This window comes from Genypterus blacodes, unplaced genomic scaffold (assembly GCF_046128005.1).
Source record: "Genypterus blacodes isolate CSIRO-AG114 ecotype Tasmania unplaced genomic scaffold, CSIRO-AGI_Gbla_v1 ptg000222l_1, whole genome shotgun sequence".
Lineage (NCBI taxonomy): Eukaryota > Metazoa > Chordata > Actinopteri > Ophidiiformes > Ophidiidae > Genypterus > Genypterus blacodes.
In genome coordinates, this window is record NW_027467021.1 from 387,501 (window position 1) to 407,500 (window position 20,000).

Consider the following 20,000-nt stretch of genomic DNA (forward strand, 5'->3'; position numbering starts at 1 on the left):
GTGTGTGTGTGTGTGTGTGTGTGTGTAGGTGAAGGTTGTGTACAGCTAAAGGTAAACACGTTATGAGCAGCACCACACGCAACCCAAACACACACACACACACACACTCACTCAGCCCTGAACGAAGCAGATCATCTGACCTGAGCTCATATCGGCTGTGACTCTGCTGTGACTCTGCTGTGACCCATTTAACCCTTCAAATCCTCCACAGTTTGTCACATCTTAGCTCAACATAGCGATTCTAAGTTCAGATTTCCTCCCTGTGTCTGTTTCCCACATGTTTCCTATGATGTCACTCTGGTCACGTGACCCCTGACCCGCACAGATACACAGAACTGAACACTTTCTGAGGGGGGTTCATCTCTGCATTAACCCCTTCCTGACTGTCCTCCCTTAACACTTCATATCAACCTGGCCCCTGAGCTGAGCTGAGGGGGAGTCAGTGTGAGTCTGTGTGAGTGTGAGACTCTCTCAGCTCCCTGCAGGCTTGTTTACCTCCTGAGAGGAGAAGGACTCCAGCTCTCAGTCTCATCCGGGCCTCAGAAGCCGTCTGACCGCTCTGCTGCTTCACCCTTTGGCCTCCTGAGCTTTAAAGGAGAACTCTGTTGTGTATCATGTGACGTTACGTATCTGTGTTGTGATGCTCTGCTCTAATAAAAAGCTCATCCCCATGGCGATCACCCCTAGCCGGCGTGTGTGTCAGTGCTCAGCACACACACACACAGCTGCTGTGTGAGCGTGCTGACACGGTGACAGCAGCATTTATAGCCCTGCACTTTCTCTTACCAAGGACAAACACAACAAACCGGTACAGACTGCAGAGCTGCTGTGTGTCGCCTGTGACCAACAAGGGAACGCTGAGTCTCTCTGCTCAAACTCAACTCTGGCTTGTATCCCTGGAGTCAAACTGACATGTGGGAAACGCCGACCTCAGCTGTTTGACTGTGATTATTGTTTATAACTTCCTCAGGTAAAGAGTCAGACGCTGACAGAGGTAAGATGCCACTGACTTCAGGCCTGACAGCACATGGACTTCTCTCAGTGTAGTGGAGTAGTGTTTACCACCACAAGAAGGCTGTGGGTTCAAATCCCCACATCCATTGTTTGCATTTCTATAGGGTGCCCTCATTGAGCACTGAGGCTGCGGTCTAACACCCACAATGCCCTTGGGTTGGACACTGCAGGGCACTCGGGGGCTCTGTGCACATATTGTATCACCACATCACACACACTCTCAGGTGCTGCTGCTTCAGAGGTGACCCCCCCCCCCACACACACACACACCTGCTGACATCACGCCTCATCTCCATGATCCAGTGCTGTGAAAGGTGAAAGAGATGAGAAACCAGGGAGTCAACAATGATTGGTTTGTGGTTAATGGAAGAAAGAGACGGCGCTCAGCCTGGTAAATCTGTGACACACACACACACACACACACACGCACACACACGCACACACACACATGAATGGACGACAGGCTGTTTGATCTCATGCTCAGGTTGAGGTCGAGGCTGTGTGTGTGTGTGTGTGTGTGTGTGTGTAGGTGAAGGTTGTAAGCAGCTAGAGGTAAACGCGTAAACACGAGCAGCACCACACGCAACACAAACGCCTCCCCTGGAGCAGCCATTCAGCAGCTGGAGGCCCCTCAGGTATCAAACAACGAGTTTAGACGGGAAATGACCACAACTTGACCAAGGTTTTGTAGTTAAATTGTTTTTTACTGTCAACAAAGAGTTAAAACGATGCAATGTCCCCAAAGAGCTGGAAAAGTTCATGGAATTAAAACTGGATTTCTAAATGGGCCTGAAACTTAACTGGAACTAACTATGAAACTAAAACATCTGGTGAAGTCAAGCACGCTGTAATAAGACACATCAGCCCAGCAGACTTTAGTCCTGACCGGGTTCAGGGTTCAAGGGGGCACTTTAGAAGCCTGCTGATGCCCTGTAAAGGCTCGGGACGCCCCTGGAGTCACCGCAGCGATACAGAGCAAAACAATGTGAATTAGTGAGTGTGTGCGTGCGTGTGCCTGAAAAGTTGGAGTGTTTAGTTCGCGTTATTAAGCAGAAAGAGCCGCTCAGCCGCAGAGACGCTGAGAGCAGCAACATGACGACAGCTGAGCATCAAAACACAGCGAGGACGAGCAGCTCTGATTCACATGTGAACGAGAAGAAGTGTCAGAACGTAAACAACCGCTTTCCAATGTTGTTTTGAGGCGGGGGTGGGGGGATATTGGAAGAAGAAGAGGAGGAGGAAGAGGAGGAGGAGGGAAGGGAGGAGGGGGGGAGACCGTTGGTGAGTGAGTGAGTGCGTTACATGAAAACAAAAACACAGACACACACACGGGTTAGCGCGGAGCAGAGCGTTACAATCCAACACACACACCGAGGCGAGCGATCACAAAACGCCCCCGTCAGTCACGAGCATGTCGGCACAAACACGAAGGTTCACGGTGATCTTACCCGTCTTTGCGCTTAGCTTTATAAACGTGCCCGTAGGTGCCTCGACCCACTTTGCAACCTTCATATTCGAACAGATCTTCTACTCTCTCTCTCTCCGCCGCCAGCTTCGTTTTGAAGTCGTAATCCATTTTGACCCATAAATACGTCTTAATTTACAATAAAATAAAATATTAATTATTACATGCATTAATTAAATAATCTGCTCGTTTTATTCCCCCACCATTTCCTTGTTTGGGATTTTGGTCTGCTCCGCTTAATGTTCACTGGCTCGTTGACGTTTCTAATTGGCGCGCGGAGCACCCTGGGTAATGTAGTTGTTTGACGCTGGCGCCGCGGTTCTCCAGCGCGAACACCGGGCGTCCGGGGAACTACAACCCGCGTTTCTCGCTGCGGTTTGCTGCACTTTGCGTACCCATGCACGCTCTTCAAAAATGCAGACCTCCGCGCTTTGGGTTTCACGGTGGAGTTTGTGGAAGAAACGATTTTATTTCATTTTTTAACCACAATCGTTAAAATGGCAGCGATTTGACGGTACACTTACCAAGTTTTTTCGAAAGATAATCGAATAATAATTAATAATAATGATTAATAATTTCTTAATTTTGATAAATTGACGTTTGAAGTGTTATTTATTATCTGATTTCGGTGTGTAGTTTGAGTGACGTCAAAAAATATTCCTTTTATTTCCTAGCTTATTTTATTTGACGGTAAATGTATTTTCCCAACGGGGATTCAGACGGAAATGCTTACTGCATGTCATTATAAAATATTACAATGTCGTAAAAAATAAATATGACGCAATTGAAGAATGTGGCACATGTGAAATTGAGCAGAAAAGTTTACATTTTATATTAATGTGATCTCATGTGGCAATATTTACAAAATAAATAAATAAATAAAAAGACAGTTGTATTTTTGATGATAGTAATGGTTTCATGTGGGCATATTAAACAACTATATGGAAATCTGATTAGAACAATCAGAATAATAACACAGGCTAGATGTAATACAATAGTATACAGAAGTTATAAGACTAACAAATGTCAAATTAAGTATGTTAAATGTTGATCTAATGTAGTTACACATTATGTGCAGACATTATTTTACATTCAAATCTGGTCGGATTCCTCTGAGTGTTAGGTAATATATTACCTTTAATAAAAACAGTTTATAATATATATAAGGTTATATGTGATATTGTGGTTCTGGAGTTGTTTATTCGTCTTTCGTGGTTTCTCGCGTGTAAAAATGGCACTCCACATGTGAGGCGGGCAACATTACGTGACGACAGCGATGAGGTCTTTGAGATGGACATCACTCAGGACCAATGATGTCTTCAGCAGCAACATCCCAGCCCTGTGATTGGCTTGGAGGGCGGACGACGGCGAGGGCGACCTTATAAAACCTCCGCGCCGCCACTCATTCATCGCTCTACACAGTATGGCCGGCGATATTAGCTAGCACTCGCTAACGGTGTTCTCTGCAAAAGGGAAGGCAACGGTAACGCAAGAAAATCAACACCTGGATTGCTTAAAGGACTATAACCTCAACCATTTAAGACTAATCGAGGAAGGATTAAATCAGCTGACAAACGTCACAGCCGACGTTTTATTTTCTGTTGGGTGTCTATTGTCTCACCATGGAAGAGAACGGTGCACACTTCTTCGAGGGGACCGAGAAGCTGCTGGAGGTGTGGTTCTCCCGGCAGGATGAGACCAAAGGGACCGGGGACCTCCGAACCATCCCAAGGTGTGTGTGTGTCTGTGTGTGTGTGTCTCTGTGTTAGTGTGGGCTAGTGACGAGGGGGACGAAGTACGTTTGACGGGAGACGCCTGTCGTATATTTGTATCCTAAAAGAATGAATCCCGAAGTAAACACGGTTAAGCACAAGATGTAGATTATATTAAGTAGAATAATTTAAATGTGAATTGGTTCTTATCGTGTTAGTGATGTGATCCATGACGCACTGCACGAGCTTTACGAGCTGTAAGTGAAATCCCATTTTAAGTGTTGGACCCTTAATGATTACATAATATAAATGTGGCTTTTGTGTCGTGTTAAAAGAAGAAGATGACAGTGAAGTGAGGGAATTTATATTTGCATTTCTGCACATTTAGGCTGTTAACACTTGTATATCGTACATGCTGTCAAGGAATGAACTTTGTCGACGGCCCCTAACCGGTTATCTCATGCCTCACTGTTGAAATTCTTCTCACTACGTGTCTTCATGAAGTATACAAATGGAGAACGGATAAAAGTCCTAAATGATGATATTTTAGTAGTAATAGTAGTTGTATTTTTAGTTTGAAAAGGTTAGAATTGTGTACATTTCACGAGCGTCTAACGTCAACCGTACTTCACCTCCCTCCAGCCTGCGTGATGGTCACAGAGACGCCGACCACATGTTTGACTACCTTCCTTCCTGCCGTCGTGCTTGACGGCTGGCAGCCATGTGGAAACGTCCCGGTCAAAATTATGTTTACTGTTTAACTTGATTAGTAGTTTGCTTGCGACGAATGCCGGGCTCCTCTCCGCTTTATTAGCCGAGTAGGGAAGACACGTAGTTTTAAGTTAGCTAGCTAAACTCGAGCCTGGAAAATGGCCACCTCCCCCCTCTCACTCGAGCTGAGTCATTCATTCCTCTGCGACCCGTCCAGAGGCTGTATTTAATCCTACGAGGTCACATGGTGTCAACCCTCATCTGTGTCCGTGAAACGGAGCGAAATGAAGTCTGGGGCAGTTATCAATGTAGAATATGAGTACTGTTGTCTGCTAACCTAACAGTGATGCCCCAGAGGCCAATGGACGCTGAGCGAGGAGTTTGCTAGTCGAACAGCAAAGCAGCTCGTTTATAACCTTCAGCGGTGTTTTAAAATGTCCTCCAATCTGAAAACAACCAGACGGCCTCAGCACAGCCAGCAGCGAGGCAGAGCTGTGCACTGTGGCTCACTGCCCTCACGCGTGCTTGCAGCGAGTGTACTTTTCAGACGGTCCCTAGCGGACAGCAGGTTTACGTAGATTTCGTTGCGTTTCAGAGTAGCGACACAAACTCTCCTGTATGGTGAATCTGCGCTGTACGCTCGTTACGCAGGTCTGATCTGCGTTTATCCACGGGCCTGTTATCTGATTGTACGACACGATAATAATCACTCTGTAGCGGATAGGCAACTAATCTAATCTAACGTATTATGCGTAGTAACATCACGCGGGTTCGCTTGTTTCTCTTATCGGCGCTCACGCCTTATTGCGCTCATCTCGTGTCGTGTTAATGAAGTCACACGTGTGCGGCTCCTGTTGCTTTTTCGGGGTTCGCCGAGTCCGGTTCAGACTTATGTAACCGAGACGGAGCTATTTCTCTCTGCGTCACTCCCGCACCGAGGCCTCCGCCAGTGTGTGAGCCCGCAGGCACCGCACCGCGTCACACCGCGTGGTGCCCGGGCCGCAAACGCCACAATGCACGTAAACAACAACAACAACAACAACAACAACAAGCACTAATAAACGCGCAGCTCATGATGGAGGCGTCTTTCTTTACGTTACGAGACATTTGGTGTTACTGGGTGCAGAGGGGGGTGAACCTGAACGCCCCACAGACATGTTCGAAGAATTCCAATGAATCACTAACGAGCCGTATTGACTCTTGGTGCGTGAAAGAGATAACATGCGGGGGAGTAATGGCGACTGTTTTGGGCAGAATTCGGCCTCAGTGTTTCTCTGTGTGGCCGATCGAAGTTGCCCACAGGCCACTAACATGCTCCAGTCACGTTTCCAGGCCATGCGGGCTCTCTCCCCTCCCAGGCCCTCTGATTGGTCACATCCCGGGCTGTGCGTGTGTATCACCTCCCTGGAGTCCCTACAGACCACAGGGATGGAGACGGAGCTACACACACACTAGGGCAGAGTGCTGCTCTGGGAGGAAACATGAGGAGACATGATTAGAGGATGAAGTTGTTTATAGTCTGTTTATGAGGAAGGTGTTTATATTTCCAGAAAAACATAAAAAGATGCAGAAGTCTAAACTAAGACTAAAAAGTGAAGTTTGGGTTTACGAGCAGAGATGTCAACATGTTTGAAGTATAAAGAAGTAATATCTGTAGAGAAAGATGAAAGTGTGGAGTTGGACAGTGGTCATGTCAGTGTTTGAAGAGTAAGTGTGGCTGTGTGCTCAAACAGGAGATCAGTCAGTCAAGCATGCGTCTGGAGGAGGAAATGATTGCTGTAGTTGTGCTAAGAGGCTGGTTGGTGTTTAACAGGTGGCCCAACTGGAGGTGTGAGGGCCACAAACTGTCCACAAGAAGATGATTTACGACTGCAGCAGCTGGTTGAAAAGGGTCACATTCCCCACAGCCTCGTCTGCCAGGCCCGCGGCTACGTGAAGCCGCCTGACGGGTCTCCAGTCAGTCCAGTTGTACGTGAGGCAGCAGCAGAGCCGAAGCCTGAACGTGTCGGTGCCAGGAAAAGCTTCAGTTCTGTGCTCATTAACCAGATCACAGATGAGAGCTCAGCCAGTCGGGTCAATGACGACCGGCATTCATTTCCAGCCAGAGGGCAGATTAACGGCTCAGAGCGGCGCTGTCAGTGGATCAGACCCGCTGGACCGCAGCCAATGTCCAAATAAGTCCACAAGGGCACCCGATTCACAAATGTGGGGCTCGCTCACGTTACCTCTGCTGGCCTCTGGCAGCTCTGCACACAGACGCCCTTAAATAGCCCTTAGACTTCTGATTTCTTCATTTAGAGATTTGTCTTCTTATCTCACTGTAGGGAAAAACAAAACACTCTTATATTCTGAAGGTTTGCCTCCAAACTCTTAAGGGAGCAGAATGGTATCTCCTCTTTATTCTGCTCTCTAGCTGCTTCTAAACGCGTCTCCATTCTGTAACTCAACCTGTTTTCCTGGAGGACATTCTTTTCTTGAGGAGAATCTAATCCGTCCGAGTGTCCAGAATAAGCCTGCGGTGTGAGTTTCAGGCTGAAACGGGAGCCGACCGTCTCAGTTAACCCCCGTCCCTCCGGTGTGAACCCAGGCACTGAAACGGCCCGGGAAGCGTTGCATCAACCAGCAGCCTCAGATCGGTCACTCTGGTCTATAAGGTGACCGTGTGTTTGTTGAGCAGGCGTGTCCGGGGCGCAAAACAGGTTTCAGACGCCGCTCCGACATCAAACGCTGCCGGCTGACTGAAAGACTCAAATGTTTGTTTGTTGCTGACTTTGTGACTGCATTCTGCATCGGTGAACGAGTCCTGTCCGAGTCTCAGTCTGACTGGAGGACGAGTCGTCCCCTGAAAGAATTTGCAATGTAAAAGTGTTTGCATGTCATCGTTTACACATTTGAGGCGTTTTCCGCTTTGCTCAGTGGATTCATCTCCACTGGAAGGTTTAAGTCACATAATGTAAATGATTGGCTCGTATGGACCGCCTCCAGAAACTCAAAACACCAGGAACGCCACACGCACACACGTGTCCGTCCATCAGCCACATGGATCCAGAGCGGCTGCCCTGTGAGGGAGCAGCAGATCATATCAGATGGTTTATATAAGAAGAGATCAGAGCAGATTTGATATAAAGCCTGGAGCTTAAGGTTCTGACATGCAGCAGCTGGGCCGCCTCCATCTTGCACGCATGTAAACATGTGTGATGACAAGTAAAGCTGCGTGTTGAAATGATGCGTGAGGCAAACAGGATGAGTTATTATTTGACGTCAAAGCGCGGCGGTGTGCAGGTTTGGCCTGTTTGACGTCCCGGCCGCTCTGTGCCAGAGCGTCAGGATGAGTCGCTGTCGGGCAGCGGTGGTGAATTCACCTCCGTCAGCGGGAACTCTGGTTCCGGTAGATTCTCTATTGAGGCCGCTCTCTCTCTCTCTCTCTCCTCACGGTCTTTCTCCACCAGCCTGGGCTGCAGCCTGCTGAATAATGGACGACCCCCCACCCCCCCCCCACCCGTGAACACACTCTGCCCTCCAAGGCTCTGGTGGGAACTGGTGACGCATCAGCATTCACACTGCAGCTCTCCTGGGGCGGGGGCGGGGCGGCACAAGCAGCCAGCAGATGAAACGCTCCTCTGCACATCTGGTTCTGACACCGTCCACGCAGACCGGTTGATAACGGCGTTGTCCCCCAGCCCTGACACGGCTCGTCTGCATGCTCTGTAGAAATGGAGTCAATCTGTCGCTCTGTGGCTGCGTTTATCTGCCAAACATCCAAACTCTCCTTCCTGCTGCCATGGACACCAGTTTAAAGCACAACACAACACAACACATGTAGTCCAGCATTAAAACTCCTGAGTGCTACAATAACATCACAGGACTCATGCAGGTGTTGTCATGGTGATGGAAGCTACTACAAACTTGTGACCTGTGAGAGTCTAGCCCACAGAGTCGTCGTGCGTGCGTGCATGTGTGTGTGTGATCCAGTAACACAACATTCCTCCTGAACGCTGAGTGTCTGCCGTCTGTTGGCCTGTGACCTCAGCAGCTTTGACCTGTTCTCCCTCAGATCCCTGGAGCCTAACCTTCGTCTCTCCTTTTTGTCTTCTCAGGTTTGAGTGGGACAAACTTTTGGAGAATGTGCATTGTTTGATCATAAGTGTGACAAAGACTGACAGGCAGGAAGCTTATATACTCAGGTGAGTTCTCCATCTCTCCTCGCTCTCCTGCTGATTAGAGCCTCACAGCAACACGACCACACTCAGGGGGGAGTCAGGGGTCAGGTCACACACTCAGGGACTTATGGGGATACAGACGGCCTGGAAGCTCACACACTTACACGCTCTTACACACAACCACACACATACACACGGCCTCATTGTGTAGATGTCTGTAGGTCTTTGACCTTTGACCCTGACATCTTTGTAACTTCCCAGCTGTACTCTAGTGGCTCTCAGGGTGCCATGGTAACAGAGCTCAGTGAGTGAAGTGACATGCAGGGAGACAGAGCAGCTGTGTAGAGCATCACAGCTCTTTGTTGTGTTGTTGTGAGTCTTTACATCTTCACATCTGGCAAGTTAGAACAAATACCCAATAATTAGGGTTTGGCCTCAACTGTCAACCAAACATTCCCTCTGCTCCAGGCCCTCTGTCAGGCCCTCTGTCAGGCCCTCTGTCAGGCCCTCTGTCAGGCCCTCTGTCAGGCCCTCTGTCAGGCCCTCTGTCAGGCCCTCTGTCAGGCCCTCTGTCAGGGAAACACAGCTCTGTTTTTACAAAACATTTAGAAAATGTTTGAGTGTTGAGCCACAGATGTTCTGTGGCCCAAACGCTGTGTTGTCATGTTGTAAAGGTCAAAGTGCTGTCAGATGTGACCTGTATGCATCCTGATGTTTACATTAACCCCTCCCTCCCCCCCCCCCACAGTGAGAGTAGCATGTTTGTCTCCAGGAGACGTTTCATTTTGAAGACATGTGGAACCACCCTCTTACTGCAAGCACTGGTGCCTCTGCTGGAACTTGCCAGGGAGTACTGCGGCTTCGACGCCATCAAGGTGACGCACGCACACGCACACACACGTTTGATGGCTTTCCACTGTAATGTTCTGCCCGTTTGCTGATTAAATTCTCTCTCCTCTGCAGAATTTCTTCTACTCTCGTAAGAACTTCATGAAGCCGACCCACCAGGAGTTCCCTCATCGAAACTTCCAAGAGGAAGTGGATTTTCTCAGCCAGATTTTCCCAAGTATGTTGCTCCTTCCTTAGCCGGGTCAAACCATTACTTTGGGTGTCTGTGTGGCCCCGCCCCTCCCCGACTGGCTCCGCCCACAGCTCAGTGTTAGTTTTACCTTGATGAACCTGGATGTGTCTCAGTCAGCTGACCTGTCCTCCTCCTGTCTTACAGATGGTGCGGCCTACTGTATGGGACGTTTGAACTCTGACTGCTGGTAAGAGGACGCACGCTGTCCATCAAACATCTGGATGAAGACAACATCTGTCATTATCCCAGAGTCACAGAAGCTGATGTCCCCTTGTCCCCGTGCGTCCCTCAGGTACCTGTTTACCCTGGACTTACCCGACTACTGGGAGAACAAGCATGCAGATCAGACGCTGGAAGTTCTGATGAGCGACCTCGATCCAGCCATTATGGACCAGTTCTACATGAAAGATGGTGTTTCTGCAAATGATGTCACTCGTGTAAGAAGCTCACTGGACACATTCCACTCTGTAAGTGGCCTCTTCTACAGCAGGTTAAAGGTTATATTGATGATGTCATCCTGTCTCCTCACAGATGAGTGGAATTCGTGACCTGATACCAGGTTCTGTGATCGACGCCACAATGTTCAACCCTTGTGGATACTCAATGAATGGAATGAAGACTGATGTGAGTGTCCTGTGTCCTCTGTCCTGTGTCCTCTGTCCTGTGTCCTGTCCCCTCCTGGGTAACGCTGCTGTAATGTTCCCTGATGTGTGTGTGTGTGTGTGTGTGTGTGTGTGTGTTCAGGGAACCTACTGGACCATCCACATCACCCCAGAGCCAGAGTTCTCCTACGTCAGCTTTGAGACCAACCTGTCCCAGACATCGTATGATGACCTGGTGAGGAAGGTGGTGGACGTGTTCAAGCCAGGGAAATTTGTGACCACACTCTTCGTCAATCAGGTACGGGAACGTTAGGACGGTTAGGACTTTGACCACGACCCCTAAAGGGGAGGGGCACAAGCTTCAGACTGAGGCTGTGAATGATGATGTCATTAATCTCTCTCTCTCTCTCTCTCTCTCTCTCTGCCCCCCTGCAGAGCTCCAAATGTCGCAGTGTCTTCTCTTCTGCTCAGAAACTCGAGGGCTTCAAGCGCCTCGACCGCCAGTTGGCTCAGTTCAACGACTACAACTTTGTCTTTACAAGCTTCTCCAAGACTCGCCAGCAGAACCAGAAGAGCTGAGGGTTGAGGATGAAGAAGAGGCGTAAAAAGAAAGGCGGGCGCCCCCGCGGCGGCCGGCTTCCCCCTCCCGTAGAGAGCCCACCGTCCTCCTCCTCCTCCTCCTCCCTCTCCCCCTCGTCCCTCTGCCGTTGTCGTTCAAGTTCTTTTGGTGCTGCAGAGGCGGCGAGCCCTAGTTTGACCTCCAGTTTGAATTGTATGCATCGTTGTATCTTTGACTTAGATCTCTTGCATGAAAGCTCTCTTCTCTGTTTCGATATTCTAGCTCACTCTTGCAGCGATCTTGAAGTGCATGTAGAGGAATTAAACACGCTCTGTTGTCGGCGTCAGTCCGCCCTGGCCCCGTGCCGCGGCCCCTCCCTGCAGGTCTCCCCCCTCATCCCCCACAGACAGGGCTTCCGCCCGCACTAGGCCCGGGGCCCTGGCGTGCTCAGGTCGGTCCGCCAGACGGCCGCAAACCACCCGACCACAGAACCACCCACCCACGCTCACCCACCAATCACGGCTCACGATTGATTGCACTTTAAAAAGCCCAAATCCGTTTCAAGCAGAGGTACGAGGCCGAGGCCAACCAGAGGTCTGAATGTAATCTGAGCAGCTGTCACTCAAAGTCACATTGTCACATCGTCACGTTGCACTATGAGAAACCTAAAAAGGTCACGGTCTGTAGTCGTTCACGGCTCAAACGTCTTCCTGCTCTGCTGGGCCCTAAAGCCCGCCGCTCATTCAGCCGTGTTTCTCCTCTCGCTCCTCGACAATCACTCATTCAGTCGCGTTGACCTAAAATGGCGGCTCGTCCGCCCGCGTCCACCAGAAGCTTCAGCTGCTCCGCGTTCACCCGGACCGTCAGAACAGAAGCTGGTCAGCGTGAGGCGAGCGTCCCGTCCTCTGAATGTAGAGGTCACCGGAGAGGTCGGGCGTGACGCTGCGTTCACACAGGCGGACGCCCCAGCTCGCTTACGGGATGAAAATGAATGAATGAACGAACCGGGACGCCCAGCAAAGCACCCCCCCCCCCCCCCACCCCCACCCTCTCCCTCGCCCCACACAGAGGCCCACCCACCTGAGCACGCCAGGGCCCCCCCCCCCCCCCCCCCACCCCCACCCCACGGGTCGTTCCACCTCTCACTGCACCCCTGCTGCTTCATTCACTCTGATTGTATCCAGACACCAAACGGGACTCCAGCTGATTTCTTTTTTCTTTTTCCTTTTTCATCAAAGCCCTTTGTCGTGGAGGGGGCTGTGACCCCGCGGTCATGTGACCCCGCGGTCATGTGACCACTCGGGTGACAGTGTAGCTACACACTCACGTCTCTCCCTCCCGTGTCCGCAGGTCAGAGCCTCAGACTGAAACTTAATGTGGCTCTGATGGGGGTTTGGGTTTCTTCAGGGCAGGTGGGGACTTCCTCTTCCTCCTCTTTTTAGGGGTCTGGTTGACTCAACATTTAATCTCTTTAAAGTTCTTGGCCGTTGCCCAAAACGTGTTCCAGGACGCTTCAAGTGAAAATGATGAACATAACAAAACTGTCACCATGACAACACGCCACTTCACTCTATGCTTTCAATCATCCACTTCCTCCATCCTTGGCTCAGCACATAGCGCCCCCTGGTTTCCTGTTCCTGCAGGAATGTTTCCTGTTTGATATCACTCTTTGTTTTCCTCCTCGTTCCTCTGACGCTTCCTTCACGGCCACGTCCCAACACAAACAGCCGCTCTCGCCTCATGACCTCGTGTTAGATTGCGTCACACAAGCGTATCGGCTTTGGCGCGGCTACACATCAACACATTCTGTAACATCATCTCTCCAAGAAGGCAAGGGCAGCGGGGAGCTTCGGTGGGCGGGGGGGGGGGGTCGTACCTGCTTCCTGTTTTGTTCAGATCTCGGTTCTGTCATCAAAGCGCCTCCATCAGTCACAGAGCGGCCGTGTCGTTCAGCACTCTGCTTCCTTGGACCACTAAAGGGCGTCGCACAGTTCACGCAGGCTCTGACGGTGACGTCACAGCTGGACTTCCTTCCCTCCAGCGTGTCTGTCTGCTTCCTTGTTTTTCTTGAGGACCAATCAACTGCTCGACTTCCTCCTGCTCCTCACGGCGCTCTGTGCCTGTCTGAGGCCGGGGGGGGATGGGGGGTGTTAACACTCAATGCAGATTTCTGAACCCTTTACTTTGTAGCCGTGATTGGTTGAAGTACATTTAGACCCGTTGGTGTGGATCATTGCTTTTTTTAATTTTTTATACAGTGAACTCGGTTTTTGCAGTTGAAAGGTTCTCCAGTTTTTACAAAGTCAGTTTTGTAAGGATGCTTTAATGACGCGGACCAATCTGCTCTTTAGTGTCCTCTGCTTGTGTCCACGTGCGTCCGATCGTCAACCAGAATCCATCTGAGCGCCGGCTGATGAACACCGCAGGGTTTGTTTGTGTGCAGGAGCAGGAGGCATCGGGACGAACTGAAGGAGAAACGTTGCTGTTCTAATTCTTTCTTTTGCTGTTCTTTGGATGGTCAAGATGTGCTACATATATCTGTGCTATGAGCTTGATGCTTCAATAAAAAACTACTTATCTGTGCATCTTGTGTTTGCTTCTTTTCTGTCCATGTGAGACACTGCTCTGTTTAAAAGATCACCCACACAGATGCAGCTACGCTTAGTGACTGCAGCAATAAGAGTAACTGACAGATTTCTCTCAGATGAGCTAAAGGTGATCAGTGGCCTCCACGTTCTTTAGTACTTATTGCGGAACACTGCTTTGATTTTCAGAACAATTTAAAGTAAGAACTCTGAATATCAGACTGCAAATAAAGCAGATTTAAATGGCTGGACAAAATTATTGATACCCTTAGATGTGAATAAAAGTATAAATAGTTGTGATATTTACAGCAGAATCTTGTCTTTAATCAGTATCACAGCTGTGTTCAGGGTTAAAACCATTCAGACAAGAGTTATTTAGAAAAACTGCAGAGTGTGTCCAAACTTGCCTTATCCAACTTTAACTCTTAACTCTCACAAATGAGTCATTAATGAAGTGGAAGGTTTATATTTTCTCCATTATTCAGTTATTTCATGTTTCAGCAACATTCAGAGCTAATTTATGCAATTTTATGTTAAAATACTGGAAAATTATTATATATATATATTATATATATATTATAAATTAATTTATTTTAAATAAAACCTGTGTATCTTGTAGTTCTTCAAGAAACTGTTCTAAACTATCTAAATGTTTATATGGAGTTATTAGTTGAAACAAATTGAACACCAGAAGTACCAACAATAATAAGACTGCGCTTTAATAAACGCTGCCTCAGCTTATTAGCAGCAGGCGACATCTAGTGGCCAATTACGGTCACATGAACCCAGATATGACATATTATATATTTATGTATTTTTATATATATCAGATTATACTACAGGAAGAATATAAATTATATATTTAATTAAAATTCCAGCATTACTAAATCATTAAAGCGTTTTTATTTTTTCTATTTTAATGACATACAATATTTAGTTAATTATTAGTCCTATATTTCTAATAGATACTGTCCTGTGATGTTGGTGTTGTGCTGTGCTGCTCTGTTATCATACTCAACTACATTTCCGGTAATATGGACATTTATAAATGAACACTTTTGGACATCGCCGCCAGGTGGCGGTATGAAACAACGCGCGATAGAAATAAGCAAAGAAGAGCAAAGAAGAAGAAGGCCCGTGTTGTATCCCGGTTGTGAGTTTCACGTGGATCAGCAGCGCGACAAGAACCGCGACACAAACACCGAGAAACCGCCACAATGACGCAATCAGATGGAATCGTGTAAGTAAAGAGCACGACACCATGCTCTGTGCCGCTCTGCTTCGCTCTGTACCAGTTTATTTACGATGCTAACTCTGCTAGCTTCAGCTAACAGACCTGACAGGCTAACTAGCTTCCTGTAAAACTTCTCTCTCTTTAAACTCTCTTCACCGCTTTAATGAACGAGACGCAGTTTGTCCGCTTGATTTGATTTATGTAATAAATACAAAGAGCAAAGTTTCAGTCCTGCTAGCATCACAATAACACGTGTCTGCCTGCCTGCCTGCCTATCTGTCTCTCTGCCTGCCCACCTGTCTCTCTGCCTGCCTGTCTGTCTCCTCATGTTGACATCATGTTGGTCAGTTTATTATCCACTTTTTTTTTTAAATCTCAGTCACGCGTGCATGACGTCACACTGTGTCTGAAGTTAGTAAGAAGTTAGTAAACCTCACGTGTTTACATTCATATAAGTTCATACCTCCTATCTGCAGCCTTCAGATCCATCAGATGAGGTTGATCTCCTTTATGAGACTGTGTGTGTGTGTGTTTGTGTTCTTTCCTCAGTAAACCAAAGACCAAACGCGCCAAACGCTTCCTGCAGAGCCGAGCGCCCAAACTGGCGGAGGACGCGAAGAACGCCATGATCATGAAGGGAGGGAACACCAGCCTGACCGTCAGCCAGGCCCTCAAGGACATCGTGAGTGAGCGGAGGAACACAACACAACACGCACACACGTACACACACACACCCACACCCTTGTGTCTGGATCAGGTTGTGTGTTTCAGTGTTGTGTGTTTCTCCTGCAGTATTCCCTGAAGAAGCCAAGCGCTGTGATGTACAAGAAGTAAGAACACGACTCCTGATCAATACAGCAGAGGAGTGATTATTGATACATGACTAACTCTGTGTGTGTGTGTGTGTCAGGAAGAACATCACGCGGCCCTTTGAGGACTCCACCTCTCTGGTCAGTCAGACTTCCTGTTCACTTCACTTCACTTCCTGTTGCCCTTCCTGTTTATTCCAACATCACAATTAATCAATCACCATGTTTTTGTTTTTGAAGGAGTTTTTCTCCAAGAAGAGCGACTGCAGTCTGTTTCTGTTTGGATCCCACAACAAGAAACGACCAAACAACCTCATCTTTGGTAAAATCTATCTCTCGCTCTCGCTCTCTCTCCCTCTCTCCCTCTCTCCCTCTCCCCCTGTCTCTCTCTCTCTGACGTGTCCCCTCCTCCCGTCTCCAGGTCGTCTCTTTGACTTCCACGTGTTGGACATGTTTGAACTCGGCATAGAGAAGTTTGTCTCCCTCGGGGACATAAAGGTGAAGTCTCCGTCTCCTTCTGTCTCATTTCCTCAGTCTGGCAGATAAATGTGACGTTGTGTCGTGTCTCATGTTGCAGGGCGGGAAATGTCCTGAGGGAACCAAACCCATGCTGGTGTTTGCGGGCGAAGCGTTTGACATGGACGGAGAACACAAGCGCCTGAAGAGTCTGCTCATAGGTGTGTGTGTGTCCCTGTGTGTGTCCGTGTGTGTGTGTGTGTGTCTGTGTGTGTGTGTTGACATGTCTCTGTGTCTCTGCAGACTTCTTCAGAGGTCCCACGGTGACGGCGGTGCGCCTGGCCGGGTTGGAACACGTGCTGCACTTCACCGCACTGGACGGGAAAATCTACATGCGCAGCTACAGGTACGGTAACCATGGAAACCAGAGAGACGCAGCAACGTGTGTGTGTGTGTTTGGATCACTGGACCAAAGGGTTAAAGGTTAAACTGACTGCAGGTGTCTGCTGAAGAAGTCGGGCTGCCGCACGCCGCGGATGGAGCTGGAGGAGATGGGGCCGGCCCTGGACCTGGTGCTGAGGAGGACCCACATGGCCTCAGACGACCTCTACAAGACCGCCCACAGGCAGCCCCGGGCCCTGAAGGTCTGTTACCATGGCAGCACCCTTAAAGGGACACATCTACGACTTTGTCGGATCTAAATCTGATTCCTGTTTTCTCCGTTTCAGCCCAAGAAGAAGAAGAACATTTCCCATGATGCCTTTGGCACCAAGCTGGGCCGGGTCCACATGCAGAAGCAGGACCTGACCAAACTGCAGACACGCAAGATGAAGGGCCTGAGGAAGAGGAGGGGGGAGGAGGTGGCCAAAGAGGGGGAAGGGGCGGGGCCAGGGGAGGGGCCAGAGGAGGGGCAGGCACCCAAAGTGGCCAAAGTGGAGAGCTGAGGTCTGAGCCGGGACCTGAACCTGAACCTGGGTACCGGGTCAACGCTGGTCAGAGACACAAACAGGAAGCACATCTGCTCCGACTTTCACTTCCTGTTTCCTTCTGTGCCGTGCGTCATGTGATGCGTCTCCATTGGCAGCCTAACGCAAAACAGAAACAAACACTTCAAATGTGTGTGATGAAGATGAGCAGCTCTTCTGTGTGTGTGTGTGTGTGTGTGCGCGCGCGCCCCCCGCGTTTCAGATTCTGAAATGTTTTCTTGTTTTGATAAATTTTCCCTCCAAAGTTGATTTTTAAAGAGACATTTTTAAATCTGTCCCGTGATGATGGTTGCTAGGAGACGTTGTTTTGCATTTCCCTGTTGTCACATCCTTACTGATCTGTGGCTTCACTCAGTCAGACTCAGCTCAGACTGAGGCCTCTAATCTGCTCACTAACAAATAAAAACGCAATAAACAAACTATTTGAAGTTTGTCATTCTTTACCACATAAGTTTACAGACGAGCTCCATTTGAACACACACACACACACACACACACACACACACACACACACACACACACACACACACACACACACACACACACACACACACACACACACACACACACACACACACACACACACACACACACACACACACACACACACACACACACACACACACACACACACACACACACCTCCACATTAGTACACAATGATCCAGTTTGTCATCAGAAGCTTTAACGCTGCAGAGCGCCGCCACACTTAGTGCGCACTTTGACTTAAAGCCACAGGGGGGCGCTGCTGTCCAGTTTCAACGGCCAATAATCATTCAGCCCCGAGAGGAGAAGTTCATCTTTGGCGAAGTTTTTCAACCTCCCACGTGTCATTAATGAGATTCTTCCAGACCCTGAGCTGGAGGAATAACAGCAAAGGAGGCATATCTGTGTGTGTGTGTGTGTGTGTGTGTGTGTGTGTGTGTGTCCTGACTTGTCTCTATTCTTCTTCACAGCAGATCTTGTCTTATGTTCATCTCTGATCTCTGGTCAAAGTAACAATAGATTTGCTTTTGTGTCTATTTGATCTAAATTGTTTACATGTTACCATAGTAACAGCAGGTGAGTTCAGGGTCTGCATTCATGTGTAGTTTATATAAATAAATGGGGAGGCAGTAGTCGAGTGGGTAGAGCTTCCGCTTAAGAACCGGAGGGTTGCCGGTTCGAGTCCCTGTCGAGGTGCCCCTGAGCAAGGCACCGAACCCTCAATTGCTCCCCCCTCTGCGAAGGGTGGTAATATAATGTAATGTAAGTCGCTTTGGATAAAAGCGTCTGCCAAATGATCGTAATGTAAATACTTAGCCGTTTTATTTTGTATTTGCATCAGCAAAGGACTGAAGTGCAGCACCTGATCCTCATGAGTGAAGACAAACCTCACACATTCCAAAGAGAAACGTTATCCACAAATCTCTGTAAACATTACAGCAGGATCAGCAAGAGACTTAGCTTCAGTCTGCACAAAGACAGAGATGTGACCTGAAGGACCTGAAGGATAGATGTTCAAATCACATCAAGTCTCGTGATTTGTACCAGATTTCATTTTTAATTGAATTCACTGTTACATGAATATAAGCATCTGAACATCTGCTCCCTGCTGCTGAGGCTATAGTTAGATACTGAGAGGGGGGGGGGGAGAGAGAGAGAGAAAGAGGGAGAGAGAGAGAGAGAGAGAGAGAGAGAGAGAGAGAGAGAGAGAGAGAGAGAGAGAGAGAGAGAGAGATCATGTGACAGTAGTCAAACATGTTTCATCTTCATTAGATTGTACCAGTAAATTAACGCAGCGTTTCCTCTTCACCGCGTCCAATCAGCGGCGGGATGTCCTGTAGCCCCGCCCCTCGGCTCTTCTCTGTATAAAGATGGCAGCAGCGGCAGGTTGACTGAATCCAGCTGCTGCCCGGTGCGCTCACTCTCCCTGCCTGATCCGAGCGGATGCAGCCTCATCCCGACTGCACGCACACACACGCACCCACCCACACACACACACACACACACACACACACGCACACACACAGCTCCTCTACCGGACGCTGCAGGCCGCGCACCGCAGCTTTGACACCGTTCTCCTCTCTTCTCCTCCTGTAACACCAAAGCCATGACAGAAGATAACAACACGGCAGAGGGGGACGCGGCTCCGGGGGACGCGGGGGACGCAGCGGCTGTCTCCGTCCCCGTCCCCGCAGAGGACACACGGACGCAGGCAGCGGAGGAAGAGCTGAAGCTGAAGGGGACGAACGGGGAGAGCAAAGCGGCCGCGGGCTCTGCGGAGGAGCCGGAGGGCTTCGTGCACCCTGAGGGGGGCTGGGGCTGGGTGGTCATGCTCGCCTCCATGTGGTGCAACGGCTCCGTGTTCGGGATCCAGAACGCCTTCGGCATCCTCTTCATCGCCCTGCTGAGGGAGTTCGGCTCCGAGGATGACAAGGACCTGCGCCTCAGGACATGTGAGTCCAGAGACAAACTTCACACACACACACACACACACACACACACGCACGCACACACATGTAGAGAGACAGACATGTTAGAGGTTAGAGACTAAAATATGAAAACATCTCAGTGTTTGTTTAGATTCTGCAAAATCTGATTTACACTGAAACATGAGGGACCACAAGACCAGAATGACCCAGAC

The 20,000-nt window shown here is 49.0% G+C and overlaps 3 protein-coding genes across 3 annotated transcripts in view; 2 read left to right on the forward strand and 1 right to left on the reverse strand.

Moving 5' to 3' along the window:
* The window catches only part of cdk19 (cyclin dependent kinase 19), a 20,737-nt gene extending 18,016 nt beyond the window's left edge, over positions 1-2,721 (reverse strand). The window contains exon 1 of the mRNA XM_076170525.1: positions 2,463-2,721. Coding sequence (XP_076026640.1) covers positions 2,463-2,590 — 128 coding nt within the window. The 5' untranslated portion in view covers positions 2,591-2,721. The remainder of the gene's footprint in view (positions 1-2,462) is intronic.
* Positions 2,722-3,873: 1,152 nt separating this feature from the next.
* amd1 (adenosylmethionine decarboxylase 1) lies at positions 3,874-13,887 on the forward strand. The gene is made up of 9 exons (XM_076170513.1): positions 3,874-4,211; positions 9,000-9,086; positions 9,811-9,937; positions 10,026-10,128; positions 10,288-10,330; positions 10,436-10,580; positions 10,675-10,767; positions 10,888-11,043; positions 11,181-13,887. The coding sequence occupies exons 1-9, from the start codon at positions 4,102-4,104 to the stop codon at positions 11,322-11,324; spliced, it is 1,008 nt and encodes a 335-aa protein (XP_076026628.1). The 5' UTR covers positions 3,874-4,101; the 3' UTR covers positions 11,325-13,887.
* A 1,111-nt stretch (positions 13,888-14,998) lies between these two features.
* Positions 14,999-17,796, forward strand: rpf2 (ribosome production factor 2 homolog). Its single transcript, XM_076170547.1, has 10 exons — positions 14,999-15,129; positions 15,673-15,805; positions 15,916-15,953; positions 16,034-16,073; positions 16,173-16,254; positions 16,354-16,430; positions 16,510-16,609; positions 16,692-16,794; positions 16,888-17,032; positions 17,117-17,796. Exons 1-10 carry the CDS (start codon positions 15,107-15,109, stop codon positions 17,330-17,332), a joined length of 957 nt encoding a protein of 318 aa, XP_076026662.1. The 5' UTR covers positions 14,999-15,106; the 3' UTR covers positions 17,333-17,796.
* The last annotated feature ends 2,204 nt before the right edge of the window (positions 17,797-20,000 follow it).

Bases quoted from the DNA above. Each gene is read 5' to 3' on its own strand.
- amd1 (XM_076170513.1), top strand. From the start codon at position 4,102: ATGGAAGAGAACGGTGCACACTTCTTCGAGGGGACCGAGAAGCTGCTG. The intron at 9,087-9,810 runs GTGAGTTCTCCA...CCCCCCCCACAG, and splicing joins CAGGAAGCTTATATACTCAG to TGAGAGTAGCATGTTTGTCT. The intron at 10,129-10,287 runs GTATGTTGCTCC...CCTGTCTTACAG, and splicing joins TCTCAGCCAGATTTTCCCAA to ATGGTGCGGCCTACTGTATG.
- rpf2 (XM_076170547.1), top strand. From the start codon at position 15,107: ATGACGCAATCAGATGGAATCGT. The intron at 16,255-16,353 runs GTAAAATCTATC...TCCCGTCTCCAG, and splicing joins ACCAAACAACCTCATCTTTG to GTCGTCTCTTTGACTTCCAC. The intron at 17,033-17,116 runs GTCTGTTACCAT...TCTCCGTTTCAG, and splicing joins GGCAGCCCCGGGCCCTGAAG to CCCAAGAAGAAGAAGAACAT.